At 49.5% G+C, this 14,695-nt stretch overlaps 1 protein-coding gene across 1 annotated transcript; it reads right to left on the bottom strand.

Annotated features, from left to right (window-relative positions):
- Window positions 1-2,683: 2,683 nt before the first annotated feature.
- On the bottom strand, window positions 2,684-7,652 carry TMEM247 (transmembrane protein 247). The gene is made up of 3 exons (XM_036434738.1): window positions 7,399-7,652; window positions 6,116-6,448; window positions 2,684-2,872 (listed from the first exon to the last, which is right to left on the bottom strand). The coding sequence occupies exons 1-3, from the start codon at window positions 7,513-7,515 to the stop codon at window positions 2,684-2,686; spliced, it is 639 nt and encodes a 212-aa protein (XP_036290631.1). The 5' UTR covers window positions 7,516-7,652.
- Between the last annotated feature and the right edge of the window lie 7,043 nt (window positions 7,653-14,695).

The following is a 14,695-nucleotide window of genomic DNA, read 5'->3' as shown; positions in this document are numbered from 1 at the left end:
CTTGAGCCCGGTTGCCACCAGTGTGATTCCATTTGGGGAGCATGGAAGATGGTTCCATCTTCCTCTCCCTAAGCCTGCCTGAAACTTGGCTATGAGTTCATGATCGTTTGGACGAAAGCTGAGTGTCATGTGCGGCTCTGTTACACCCTCAGCCTTGAGGAGCTCAGGAGGGTGTGAGTGGGCTGACAGGTGAGATGTCTGTCCAGCTGTAGGGGCACTGGCCTTTGTCCTGTGGGATCTGGGACTCAGGAGGAGGAGGGAATCTAGAAACAAACGTGCTTCCTCTTGCGTGTTTGCTGAAAGTACCCAGCACAGAGGTGCATCCTTCTAAGTCCCCAGGCCAGGCTGCTGTCCTGGCTGTGTAAGGTCATGGGGCCTCAGGCAGAGGTCAGGAAGATGAGGGCAAAGCTCTTCCAGTCATGTATCCAGGGAACACCATGACCTTCCTGCTGTGGTATGAGAATGAGGTCTTCAGGCAGAAGCGGGCCAGGCTCAGATTGGCTGCAGCTGTACTCCACCCAATTGTCTCAGCCCCACCATGACTCTGGCTCAGCGCTGGGGAATGGAGTGGGAGCTGGGCCTAAAGAAGGCTGTGTACGTAGACACAGTCACTTATTCAATATCCACTCCTCCCTCTTCCCATATGGTCAGAACCCTAATCTCGTTCAATTCTGCAATAGTGTCCATGCAAAACAAAACAACAAAACAAAATAAAACAAAAACAAAACTTGCCATCGCTGATGCCCTGCAGCCAGGAGCAGCCACATGACCATCTTCTTCAAGAAGGCTGTGAAAAGGACCATCGTGAAAACCCTACCGTTGAGCATTTAATGAGAAGTGACAGCTTTATCACTCCCACGTGACCTCTCCCACGGAGCTACACATGGGGGTGAATGCATGGAGTTGAGTGGAAGATGGGAAGTCACCGTAGACTTGGATGGCAGGATAATGTGTAGTGACATTGAATTCTGAGGAGGTTGTCTTCTTTTCACGTGCTTTCACTGAGTATCACTCGGAGCTTGAGACAGAAACTTACTCTTTTGTCCTTTTAAGGCAGAGCTCTATGCCTGGGAAGGGAAGAGGTTTCTAAAGACTTGATGGATTGTACAGCTGTCCAGCCGCATTCAGTTTGCTGCATTTATCCCCTAAAGATTCCTATTCCTTGGCCAGCCGGTCATCCATCGTTCCTGGTTCCTGGGTGGGGCTGCTGGGGTCAGTGCAGCTGACAGTGAGCCGGGGTTGGGAGGTGGGATGCGGGGGGAGGAGGTTTGAGAAGGGGTGGGGGCTGGCAACGTGGAGTTGAAGTTCTTCATCTGGTTACGTATGCACTCTGCAGCTTCATTTGGTGCTTCCCGCGAGCCCTCTAGTGTTCAAAGTCTGGTGTGTGCAGTTCTATTGTGGATAGCTGTTTATCTGCTATGGTGTGGTGTGGTGTGGTGTGGTGTGGTGTGGTGTGTGTGTGTGTGTGTGTGTTGAGGGTTGGGCTGTGTGGCCTGCTTTTTTGTTCCTCCTCCCATTTTTCCGCTGGAGCTGCATTGCTGAGTTGCTCTGGGCCCAATCAGGCGTTCAATTCCTCCTTCCCTAGGAGGATGCCGCCCAGGTGTTGCTCCCTTGCCTCCCCCAGGCAGGCACTGCTCAGGGACAGGGACACCCTTTGCCCATCAGATTCGGAGAGGCCTGTCCTGAGCTCCCGGAGCTTCAGCATCTCTCTCTGTGGCCTGAGGGCAGGCCTGCGTGACCGACTGTGCAGCCCCATTCAGCCCAGCGATACATGGACCCTGCCCGGTGGCCTCGTGATGCTCCGCTGACACGTTTGCAGAGCTGAAGAGAGCTCAGGGAGCCTTGGGTCTTGTATTAGTTTCTTGCATTAGTGTTGCTGCTATAACACGTAACTATAAACTTAGAGGCTATAAACTATAGTTCTGGAGGCCAGGACTGCATTCTTTGTGAAGGTTTGGGAGAAAGCCCATCTTCTTGCCCTTCCTAGCATCCAGAGGCTGCCTGTAGTCCTTGGCTTGTGTACCCACGTCACTCCAACTTCTGCTTCCAAAGTCACATCTCCTCTCCGGTCCCCACCTTCCTGTCCCCCTCCTATAAGCACCTTTGTGATTACACTGGGCTCACTTGGATAACTGGAGATGGCCTCCCCATGTCAATGTCTTTCATTTAGTCACACCTCTAAGTCTCCTTGGCCACATAAGGTGACATATTCCTAGGTTCTTGGGACTGAGACATGGACATCTTTGGAGGGCCTACCGCCACCAAGACCACCACAGCTCCCCACACCTCAGATCTATGAAAGTGAGGAGATGTGATGGGTCCAAAGCCAGCCTGTTCGTGGCGTGACTTCTGTGATTCTGGAAAGGCTTTCCAAACCCCTCTTCCTACAGATGCGCCCCTAACCTGCTAACGTGTGAACTTTCCCCCTGAGCAGATTGAGCATCACTATCCTTCGTGAGAACTTGGGCTGAGGGCAAGGCCTGGACATGTCACTCACACTCAGGTGTGAAAGGCTGACAGCCAGGGGTGATTTCTAACAGCGAGCTCTGATTGCCAGGAGGCAGCATGTTGGGGCAGGAGGTGCTGGGGAAGGAGGGAGGAGGCAGGGTGGCTCGGGCTGACGCGGACCATGTCCCGTTCACACGAGCGTGGAGGCTCTCAGTGATGGAGAGAACAAAGGCACTTAGAAGTATGACCACAACGTTTTAATCAAACAGAGCAGGATGGCCGCGATGCAGAACAGGTAGTGCTTGGAGAAGAGGAAGAAGATCATCTCCTTGGTGACGTAGATGATGTGGATGAAGATGAAGCAGTACAGGAACATGGCAAACTGGTTCTGGGGGTGCAGGAGGTCCTGGAAGCTTCCTGAGAACTGTGGGGGGGGGAGGGGAGGAAGAAGAGAGTGGAGCTGGCAAAACGGGGGCCTGGGGGCCTGCCAGGCAGAGCTGGGCTGCCATCCTGCTCTCGCACCTTCCCGAATGGGACCTCCAGCAGGTTGTTGTGGTCACCGGAGGGAAGTAATAGTGCCCACCTCATGGGGTTACCAGGAGTCAGAGGCAAGGAATAAATTCCTAGCAAGGCCACTGGCACAGAGAGGGCATTGGTGGGCCTTCGCTTCCCGAGGCTGCTCTCATCCCTCCGGACTCAGGCCTTCCCTCTCTGTCTCATGCTGCCTCTGGGTCACACAGGTAGGCAGTCTCCTGGGCCTCTAAGTCACACAGGTAGGCCCTAGATCTGGAGGCCGGGCCCCAGTGTGTCCTCTGACAGTTTTCCTGGGACACTAAACCATTTGTTTTCTGAGCAGTAGCACAATGCTCGGTGTCCCCTGGGCACAAATGACTGTTTCTGACTCTCTGGGTCCTGGCTCATGGCCCATAGGGCCAGCATGTGGTCCTTCAGCCCAGGCTTTGGTCTTCCTGTGGACAGGTGGTGAGAAATGGGGGGTGGGGACTTACTTCCCTCAACCCTGAGAATCTCAGGCCCGAGGAAAGCTCCTGAAGTTGTCTGGCTGACCCTGCCTGTGTGTTGTTCTTTTCTGGAATCTATATACTTGAGGTTGACAGAGCCCACTGTAACTGTAGAAAGCACCAACATATAAGGAAGGTGATATTTTGATCTGCAGTTAAGATACCACCCATGCTTTATTCTTTAAAATGTCTTTTAAAACCATGCCGCGTTTTTTGTAAGCAGGCAGAGGGCAGGGACTGCGGTTCCCTAAACTCGGGAGAACCACACCCACAGAGGTAGTTTGCAAGGCAATGGAATGTATCCCATTCACCCAGAACAGAGAGAGCGGGGAGGAAGTTGAAATATCAAGTCAGCTTTCCACCTTTCCATAAAATGCTTCTGTAAACTATTGCTAGAGACTGGGATTTGACACAGCGTTGCTGAAATCACTACATAAACTGTGAGGGCAACGAAAGCAAACGGAGGGGGAAGAAAATGACTCCGTGATGCCTACTCTAGAATGAGTGGCAAGAGTGCTGGAGCCCAGAGGAGGGAGCCTGTGATTTAGCAGGATGGGAGGGCTGGCAGGTCTAATGCTCCCCTGCAGACTATAACTCTGGATCCACGGGCTTACCCTCTGCCACCTTTTGTGGTCTGCATGCGTTTTCAGTCTGAAAGGCTGCTGGGTGAGATGTATGATTTTGATAACAAAGCATGCATTTGTGAAACCTTTTAGACTTTTAAAACACTTTCAATGGTTTATCTTTTGAGTAGAGGTCAGGAAGCAGATTAGGACTCCGCACCAAAGGTTTCAATCTCATCTGGCAAGGAGAAAGATTTTCAAAGGGAAAAGCGAAAATAAAGATGGCTGGGAGGAGACATTGAACAAAGGCATAGTTCCATATATACCTGCTTTCAATAGTTTTGGGCTCCAACTTATAACAAATTTTATCCCAGGATACTGAGAATATAACAGGTTTAAAATGGGAATTGTTTGTGAGATGTCAAAAACATCAGGAAATGTGCCAGAATCTTAGAAATAGGCAACTATTTTCCAGATTAAAAAAAAAAGGGGGGGGGGGATGCATTCTGGAAATCTCCATTCAATTAGCTTGACCTGGCTCAGCCAAACGCATTCAGTGTATGATGAAGGAGGTATTTTGTGAGCAAGAAAAAAAAAAAATTATAATTGCTAAGAAGTCAGCAGGTATTCTTTGAAAACAAATCATGCAAAACCAACTCCATTTTCTTAAAAACTACATATTGGGGAAATGCTACAGGTAGTGTAATATCATAATTCCGGGAAACCATCTGACAAGTGTGTCTCAAGGCAGTGTTTTGGACAATGCAGAGAAATGTGAGCTGGATGAAATGTAACACATGGGTGGTGATTAATGGAACATGCAGGGAGATGTTTTGATGGTGTTTTCTTTAGATCATACCCTCCTACCAGTTATAGCAATGACTTGAATAAAGGCAAAAGGCAAGTTTCTCAGAACTGAGGATGACTCAGAGCTGGGAAGCATAGCTCATACATTATATTCCAATAAAGCTGAAAAACTGATGAATGTTGCATTTGGGTCAGGAAGTGAGTTGCATGAGTGCATAAAAATGGTAATAGCTAACCTTTATTGAGTGCTTACCTAATGCGCTAGGCTCATGGCAACGCACCTTCCATGCATTCTCTCATTTAATCCTCACAATGAGCCTATGAGGTAGGTCCTGCCTTATGGATGTGCAAACCCAGGCTCCAAGACAATGAGCTACTTGCCCAATGTCACGCAGTTTATATGCGATGGAGCCAGGAATTACACTGTCTGATCTTAGAGGCCAGAAGAGACTTCTTTAAACAATAACATCTTTCATTACTTAGTGTTAATTCTGGCCCAGTCACTGTGCTAAACACTTCACATCCCATTTAATCACAAGTAGTTGCTCTCATCCCCATTTAGTACAGATTAGGGGAGAATGTCCATTTCTTGCCAAAGATGTCTAAGTTTTAGTTGACAACAAGGCAGAGTGATCCAACAGAACGAATGCAGCCCTGATCATGGGGAGGTGGTGATTTTATCAAACTCCATTGGCCAGACTCAGCGGGGGTTCTGGGCCTAGCTTAAGCACTGCGTCTCTTAAAAGAGATGCAGGGCCGAAACCGGTTTGGCTCAGTGGATAGAGCATCAGCCTGCAGACTGAGAGGTCCTAGGTTTGATTCCGGTCAAGGGCATGTACCTTGGTTGCGGGCACACCCTCAGTAGGGGTGTGCAAGAGGCAGTTGATCTATGATTCTCTCTCATTGATTTTTATAACTCTCTATCCCTCTCTCTTCCTTTCTGTAAAAAATCAATAAAATATATTAAAAAAAAAAAAAAAAAAAAAAAAGGAGAAAGATGCAGGGAGAAACAAAGAGTGGTGGAATTCCAGCCCAGGAGGAAATGTTGAAGACTTTTTCCTGAGAAGGAAAACCATCGGCAGGTTCAACTTCCAGGGTCAACTCTCAGTTGAACATGGAAAGTCTGAAGCAGTGAGCTCCCAGCTCTGGACCCAGGGCAGGGTGCAGCTCTGAAGCAGGTAGGGTGGGCTTCAGGGATGGAGGCTCCCTCACCCCTGGAGTCAGCCCCTGGCCGTCTGGCGAGACCTGCAAAGCTCCCTCCACGTTCCTGTTGCTTACCAGGCGGGGCCGTGCCTGCTGCTGCAGCTGCTCCATCACCTCCTCGTGCTGCCGCTGCCGCTCGTTCTCCTGGTGCAGGTACTTGAGCCGAGTGAGCTCAAACTCCATGCGCACCTTCTCCAGCTCCATCTCAGCACTGAGCTCAACCCCTGGGTTCCCCAGGGTCATGGGCTGCTCTGAGAAGAATTCAGGCCCGTCGCCCGCCTGGCCTTTGGTGGTGGAGCCAGTCTTGGAGGACAGCGAGATGGGTGACCCTGAGCAGCCTTTGTCTTCACAAGTTTCCATCTCCTCCAAGTAGTCAGAGGAGGAGTCTGGCTTAGGGCACTCTGCCTCCTGAGGTGGGGAAGGGGGGAAGTAGAGGGATGGTGAGGCGTCAGTAGGGAGCTGCCCCCTTCTCCCACCCCAGGGCACTCCCAGAGCCCCCGGCCACTGTGGACTGCAGGGTTTGGAAGAGAGCTTGCTGGGAGTTGTAAAGATCTAGACTGAGTTCTTAGTAGACATGCACTCACATGGGGTTATCAGGACCTGAGCTAAGAGGAAGAGGGCACGCTGACACAAAGGAATGAAATCCTAGAATTGAAAGGAATGTTGGGGAGCTGAGGCAAAAGGCTCTCTCTCTCTCCCTGGTAATTTTTTAAAAAATATATTTTATTGATTTTTTACTGAGAGGAAGGGAGAGGGAGAGAGAGCTAGAAACATGGACCAGCTGCCTCCTGCACACCCCCCACTGGGGATGTGCCCGCAACCAATGTACATGCCCCTGACCGGAATCAAACCTGGGACCTCTCAGTCTGCAGACCGATGCTCTATCCACTGAGCCAAACCGGTTTCGGCTGGTAATTTCTTAGTTACGTCACTTTGGAGGTAACTTCCCCACCTCCTACTCCACTTATCCTTGAGAAGATCTAGACACCCAGTCCTCTGGGGCTACAGTGGGAGGAAGAAACCCAGGGTCTGTGTTGAGAGGACCTAAATATATGGGGACCAACCAAAGGGCCATGAAGGAGCTAGCTGGACCCCATACACGGAGGGAAGAAAGGGCCCCAAATGGGGAGGTATATGGGAAAGACCTGTCAACTTCAAGTGGCTTCACAGTTTTGTGAAGGGCTCTCTGGCCCCCGGTTATATCTGGATGCCAGTTGTGGGGATGGGATGCCCACCCCCTGCTCTTCTTAGCAGCTCTCTGGAATCTCATAGCACTCAGCTCCTATCACATCTCCCCACAGTCCTGTCCCTCCCTCCGGGGGTCTGGGCAGAGCAGGGAGAGGAGGCACCCTCCTTACCAAAGCAGCCCTGAACTTCCCTTCAAACATGGGGTCATCAGGCACCGCCTTGGGGAAGGTTGGGCAGCTTTCTCCAGCCCCCCGGGCTTCCATCAGCTCCCTGGCGTCCGTTGTCATCCTGAAATCCACAATATTGCCACTTTGGACCAAAGGACATCTTTTTGAGGGGCTCACATTTGGCCTCACCAGATTCTACAGCCTGGCCGCCATCACAATCCCCTGCCCTCATAATAACCCGCATTCTACCAGTTGCTAGGGCCCCTTTGGTAGAGGGTGTCACACCTTCGAGGTGCCATTATTAAGAACTGCAGGGCCGAAACCGGTTTGGCTCAGTGGATAGAGCATCGGTCTGCAGACTGAAAGGTCCCAGGTTTGATTCCGATCAAGGGCATGTACATTGGTTGCAGGCACATCCCCAGCAGGGGGTATGGAAGAGGCAGCTGGTCAATGATTCTCTCTCATCGATGTTTCTAACTATCTATCCTCTCCCTTCCTCTCTATGAAAAATCAATAAAAAAAAAAAATAAAAAAAAAATAAAAGAGCTGCAGGGTGGGCCTTGGCCACTCTTAGGAGCTGCTTTGAAAACTAGTGTTCCACCCCTTGAAATTCAGAATTCCATCATTTGAAATCTTCTCCCATGGGGCCCTCTATGGGGCTCTTTTTTAAATGTAGGCTGTACGTGGCGAGTCACAGTTAGCACCACAAACCCTGTTGTGGGCTGAATTATGCCCCCCCCCCCCCCCCACCTCTCAATTCATATATGGAAGTCTTCACCCCCAGTAGCTGATAATGTGATCTTATTTGGAGTTAGGGTCGTTAGAGATGTGATTAAGTTTAATAAGGTCATAGGGTAGGCTCTAATCCACTATGACTGATGCCCTTATAGGAAGAGGAAACGTGGGCCCAGACATACACAGAAGCAGAGGACATGAAAATAAGGGAGAAGATGCCATCTATAAACCAAGAAGAGGGCCTTTGTGTGAGTCAGGATTTTCCAGAGAAACAACCAGTAGGATGGATAGGTGTGTGTGTGTGTGTGTGTGTGTGTGTGTGTGTGTGTGTTATACATGTGCTTTATTATAAGGAATTGGCTTATGTAATTCTGGAGGCTGAGAAGTGGCATGAGCTGCTATCTGCAAGTGGGAGGTCCAGGAAAGCCAGTCTGAGTGCAAAGGCCTAGTGACTAAGAATGCTGCTGGGATAAGTCCCAGTCCAGGGCCAGGAGCAGACCAATATTCAGCTCAAGCAGTCAGGCAGATAACACCAATATAGCTCTCCCCCGCCCTCACCTTCTTTTTTTCTTTGGAGGCCCTCAAAGAATTAGAGGATGGCCACCTACACTGTGTAGATATGCGGCCCGCTGGCCGTGGTCTCATAAGCCTTGGGTGATATGGCGCTCCTGGCAGCATGGAAAGGGTCCCCCCTTCCTCCATGGAGCCCAGAGGAAGGGATGGGAAGTAAGGCCACATGAGAGAACAGTGGAGTCAGGGCAGGGACTCAGGTGGCTTGGGGCTGTGCTGGGTTCAGCAGCCAGGGCTGGTGCACCTTCATATGCCCTGTCATGGTTATGGCATGGCTGGTTCTGGTGTTGCTGCTGCAGCGTATCCTCTCACCTCTCACTGTCACCCTTCCTGAAATTTTCCTACCTCCTAGTCTCAGGGTGCCTGGGACCTCTGCCTCCTCCTGATTTCAGCATATTTGTAACTTCAGCTTTTCACAGTGCCTCGTGGCCACTCTCTGTGTTGTTTGTCCTAACTCTCTGGTTCCTGGTGGACTTTTCCAAGGGCAAGAACGATGTAGTTGGTCTCTATTTGGGCAAAGTATTTCCTTCTGGCCACTGGGCAGTTGAATGGGCAAGTGCCTAGCCCAGTCACTCAGCCACGGAGAGGTGGAAAGATGGGCAGACAGGGGCATACAGTGCGGGGCGCAGCAGCCTGAGGTTGTCTGTGAGCCAGAGGTGTGTGTGTGTGTGGGGGGGAGGGGTCAGTTTCCCTTAGAAGGGGCATTGGGTGCAGCGGGCACCATGTTGATGATTATGGGCACATTCAAAGAGCCACATGTCAATCACAGCTTTGGCAAATACCCAGAGGGAGACCTGCATATTCACACAGAGCTCACAAGCTTTCATGTACATGATCTCATTGATTCTCAGAATGCCCTTGTGAGGTAATTTGAAGCAGGTACAATTATTGCTGCCTGGCAAGCAGGGAACCTGAGTCATAAGAGGGAGGAAGTGATTGGTGTCTGAGCGCAAAGGATATTATCGGCCGAACCAGGACTGGAATGTAGGTTTTCCACCCCCCTTCCTGTTTTTATTTTTATTTTTAAATACCAAACCATGAAGATGGTTTTTTTTTTTAGGGGCTCCAACTCTAAGAGGTGTGATGATTTTTTACCTCAAAAAAATGAAAGCAAGTGGTATGTACAGCACTATTTATAACAGCAAAAGACTGGGGGAAATTGGACTTTCTGCCAGGAAGGATCTGGTTAATTAGTACTGTGCCCATAGCAAGAATAGTATGCAGATTTTAAAAAGAATAAGCTTAAAGAAAAAATCCAAATAGGTAGAGGCATCAGTTCAAAGGAGGAGTGCTCTCCAAAACAGACTACTTAGTGGAAAAGCAAAACCAGTGCTCCCATATGTATTGGGATGTACAAACATGTCATATGTGTGTATGTGCCTACATAAGAGTGGTTCATGGCTGTCTGGCAGTGAGAGAGCTGAGGTGTTGGGGGTTTGGAGTGGGGGCCATTATTAACTATAGCATTTTGTACCCTTTGGGTTTTGTTTTTTTTTAATGTGCATATGTTACATTTTTAATTAGACTTTTACAAAGGCGTCTGGAAGTGAGAGCTCTGCTCAGTGTGAATGACGGACGTTTAGGATGCAGAACTTGTTCTGGTTGAGGACAGGAGGGGCATCTTGGAGCCACTGAGCCACATCCAACCTACAGATTATCTCCCCTCCCATGGCCCCCTACCAGCCTAGGGTAGTTTTTTTTCAGGGATAAAATGTCCTCTTCTCTTCCCGGCTGCTCAGGCCTCAGACTGCTGTGATTTTGGGGCACTTCAGGTCAGATGTGCTGGAACAATTAGGAGATTATAATAGGTACACTAATACTAGCTTACCTTCATTGGGCACTCACCATGTACCAGGCACCGGGAACTTTTCATAGGTTATTTTACATAATTTTTGAGGAACCCTATGAGTGACTAGTAAGTACCAGTATTATCTCTGCCATTACAGGGGTGGGGAGTGAGTCTCAGAGAGACAAAAGCACCTGGTACAGGAAGAGACTGAAGCACCCAAGTCCGCGTATTCAGTTCCTGCCTGCCTGAATACTGAGAGTGGTTTCTGTTTTGTTGGCTGAACGCTGGCTGATACAGGAGGAGGAGACTCAAGATGCTCAGAGGACTAGTTGGGGAAATCCCCCCAAGGAGGGAGGGATGAGTTGTTTGGGGACACACCTTCTTCCCCCAGCAGCTCAGGGATGTGTGTGAAGGCAAGTATGTGAATCAGTGGGGGTTAGGGAGTGGTGGGGATAGGGCAATTTGAAGTAATTACACAGTAATTCCAACTGGGAAGGTACACTCTAAAGAATGATTAACTGCTAATAAGAATTGGCTACTACTAGGTGTACCAGTTAATAATGCGGATTTTTTTTTCAATGATGGAGTTACACATATGTTGATATGTATATGCTATTTTGTTGATTGATTTTGAGAATCCCAAAGGCACAAAATCATGGGTTGACCCAGGTCAACCACCAACATGGACTGCAAGGCCAAATCGCTTCAGAAAGAAGACAATGCTCTGCATTTGGTGGCATCAGGAAGGTGTAGTACATTATGAACTTCTAAAACCAGGTGAAACCATTAATACTGATTGATACCGACAAGAAATAATCCATTTGAACCACGATTTAATTGTAGCAGGACCAGATTGGTCCAGAAGACACAGCAAAGTAAGTTTGCTTCATGATGATGCACCATCACACACTTCAAAACCAGGTAAAGACACGTTAAAAGATCTTGCCTGGGAAGTATTAACCCACCCACTGTATTCATCAGACCTTGTTCCTTCAGATTACCACTTTTCCCTATCGATGGCACACACACTTTCTGAGCAGCACTTCAAAAATCTATGGAAGAAGTGGAAAATTGGGTCTCTGAATGGTCTGCCTCAAAACAAGGAAAGTTCTATTGTGTCGGTATCCACAAATTAGCTGAAAGATGGAAAAAATGTGTAGCTAGTGATGGACATTACTTTGAATAAAGCAATTTTGATGTTTCTCTTGAAATCATCATGTTTTCTTTGATTACAAAATCCGCATTATTAACCAATAAATGTTCGATTGGCATTATAAACCGGTATCTGAATTATTAACTGGGTTAAAAATGTGGATTGAGCTTTACCGGTTAATAAAGCGGATTTTGTAATCAAAGAAAATAGAATATTTTCAAGAGAAACATCAAAAGTGCTTTCTTCAAAGTAACATCCATCACTAGCTTGCCAAAAAGTCACTGGCGAGAACCTCTGGTGGGGAACTCGAAAAGCTGCCCCTAAGGTGTGCTGCGACTCATGGGAGGTGAGTGCCACAAGGTGTGCTGGTCAGGCATTGCAATGCCATGGATGGAGTGGGAGACCGGCAGGTGGGCCAGAGCCAGAACGAGGCCCTTCCTTCTGCAGTGTCTCTCCACCGCCCTCTATTGACCAAGTTTAGCATCGCGGACTGGCAAAGAAATGTTGATAGTGTTCCACTGGAGTATCAGGAGCAGGGCAAGGAAGGGTGGGTTTGCAGCAGAGAGGCAATGCCTGGGTACCACAGTAGGTGCACGCCAGGAATTCTATTTTCTTTCACCGCACCTGCCCTGCACCTGCCCCGTTGCCCTGGGAGACTGTCCTGCTTTTTGAGAATTCATCCAAAGCAATATTTCACAAGCCCTTTCCAAGTTCATGACCCTGTGCTAGGCACCGAGGGAAAACCAAGGATCAATATATGCCGTTCTTACCTTTGTGGACCACATAGCCTACCTGGAGCAAGAAGGACTACTTTCCGATGTTCCCTGATTGCACCTCAGGTTGCCTGCCTTGCTGGCTTTTTACTGGCAGTTTCCTCAACCTACAAATACTCTCTCCTTGATCTCCACCTGAGGAACCGTCCCCCTACCCCCCCACTCCCCAGTCTTCAGGACCCATCCAGTTACCGCTCCCTGTGAAACCGAGTGCTTTGTGTCTCAGGCTGCTTGTTATTGAAACGCTATGACGCTTGTCGCATCACTCCCCCTGGAGCACAGGCTGGGTGAGCCCGGAGCACACTGCCTTGCTCCCAGCAGGTGCCAGCAAAGGGCTGGCTTAGCCAGTGGCCCTGGCCAGGCTGTGCCTCCTTTCTGGCCAGTGAGTGAGACATAGGCAGACCAGAGAGTGAAGGAGCTACACCTCTGTCTTTATCCCAAGCAGAACCGGAGACCCCGCTTCCTAAGCACGCTCCTCGTTTGATCCCTCTGCTTCAACATGGGTGACTTGGCAGGAGACGAATTCCCATAAAGCTGGGTGTCAATCAGTCTCGTAAGTTCAACTCAACTTTGGGAAGTCGGGTGATGGATGTGGGAGCTTCACTATTTAAAGCAGGGGTTCTCAGCCTTTCTAAGGCCGCGGCCCTTTAATACAGCTCCTCGTGTTGTGGTGACCCCCAGCCATAAAATTATTTTCGTTGCTACTTCATAACTGCAACTTTGCTACTTTTAATGAATCGTAATGTAAATATCTGTGTTTTCCGATGGCCTTAGGCGACGGTTCTCAACCTGTTTATCTCTCCTCTCTCTCTCTCTCTCTCTCTCTCTCTCTCTCTCTCTCTCTCTCTCTCTCTCATCTCCCTCTCTAAAAATCAATAAACATATCCTTGAGAGAGGATTTAAAAAATTGGGGGGGGGGGGTTGGAAATCAGGTGAGGGGACAAGAGTAAGCACTCAGGTCTTGGAACTGGGGTAGCAGGTGGGTTCCGTTACTAGAATTGGGGGCCAGGTTAGAGCAGGCCTGGCCCCGAGTCTGACCTGGGCCTGCAATTGCTATGCAGTCACACAGGGAACTACAGTAGAGGCCCCGGACAGATGGAGGAGCCAGGGGGCGGCCGAACCTATGGGAAAGGATTAGGCCTCTAGCTGTATGTGGGGGGTGATGGATCCTCTCTTCCTCCAGTTGGACAGATGTAAACTCCACCTGCAGCCAGAGATTCCTGAGCACTGAACCACCAATCAGCACCTGCCAAATACCCTAAGCCCCCATTCCTAAGTCCCTAAGTCCCTTATCATAGGCCTTACATGAAACCACCAATCAGCGTGTGCTGAGTGCCCTAAGCCCCGCCCCCTCCCCTCCCCTTAAAAAGGGCTTGTACCCCAGCCCTCGTTCTCTTTCGCCCCTCTCTCTGGAAGCAGCAGGCAGTGGTACTCTTCTCTTCAATAAAGCCTCTGTCCTGGCATCCCAGTCCCTGGCCCTTCTCTATTTCATCTTTCAGGGGGCTGTCATTCAGGCTTGGGTTTAGCTTTGTATAATATTCCATGTAAGACCTGAGCTTGGTAAAGTCTGAGAGAGCTGAGCTTGTCTTCTCTGCCTGCCCCGCAGGGCCCTGCTCCTCTCCGGTGGCCAGGCCTGCTCCTTCCCACAGCGTGTGCACCTGCGCTGGGTCTCTGAGTAACTTCCCGCCAGGAACACAAGGCTGCCGCTGGAGCTGATACCCGAGAGAGATCCCACCTACTGAGTCCCACCACGTGCCTCAACAAGCCACTCCTCCCAGCGTATTGGCACTGGGGCTGCTGTGAAGGCCTCTTCACCCAAATGATGGCATTTTAGGTGCAGAAGCAGAATGATGGGAGAGAGGGTGGGAGTTTGGGGAAAGCTTCTTCAAACCCCTCATTGCTCCACAAGACAATAAATACCCAGGCACTGAGAGTGGGACCTTCCTTAAAAACCCACGATGGCCCTAACCGGTTTGGCTCAGTGGATAGAGTGTTGGCCTGTGGACTCAAGGGTTCCGGGTTCGATTCCAGTCAAGAGCATGTACCTTGGTTGCAGACACATCCCTGGTAGGAGGTGTGCAAGAGGCAGCTGATCAATGTTTCTCTCTCATCGATGTTTCTAACTCTCTATCCCTCTCCCTTCCTCTCTGTAAAAAAATCAATAAAATATATTAAAAAACAAAAACAAAACAAAACCCACAGATGAGCCATGGCCGTGCTGTCATTACTTGGCCAAGAGGCTAATCATCCGGTCAAGAATGGCTCACTCTGACGGGGACT

Source organism: Pipistrellus kuhlii, unplaced genomic scaffold, assembly GCF_014108245.1.
Source record: "Pipistrellus kuhlii isolate mPipKuh1 unplaced genomic scaffold, mPipKuh1.p scaffold_m20_p_13, whole genome shotgun sequence".
Classification (NCBI taxonomy): Eukaryota; Metazoa; Chordata; class Mammalia; order Chiroptera; family Vespertilionidae; genus Pipistrellus; species Pipistrellus kuhlii.
Note: the sequence above shows the minus strand (reverse complement) of the source record. Positions and strands in the feature narration are given on the sequence as shown.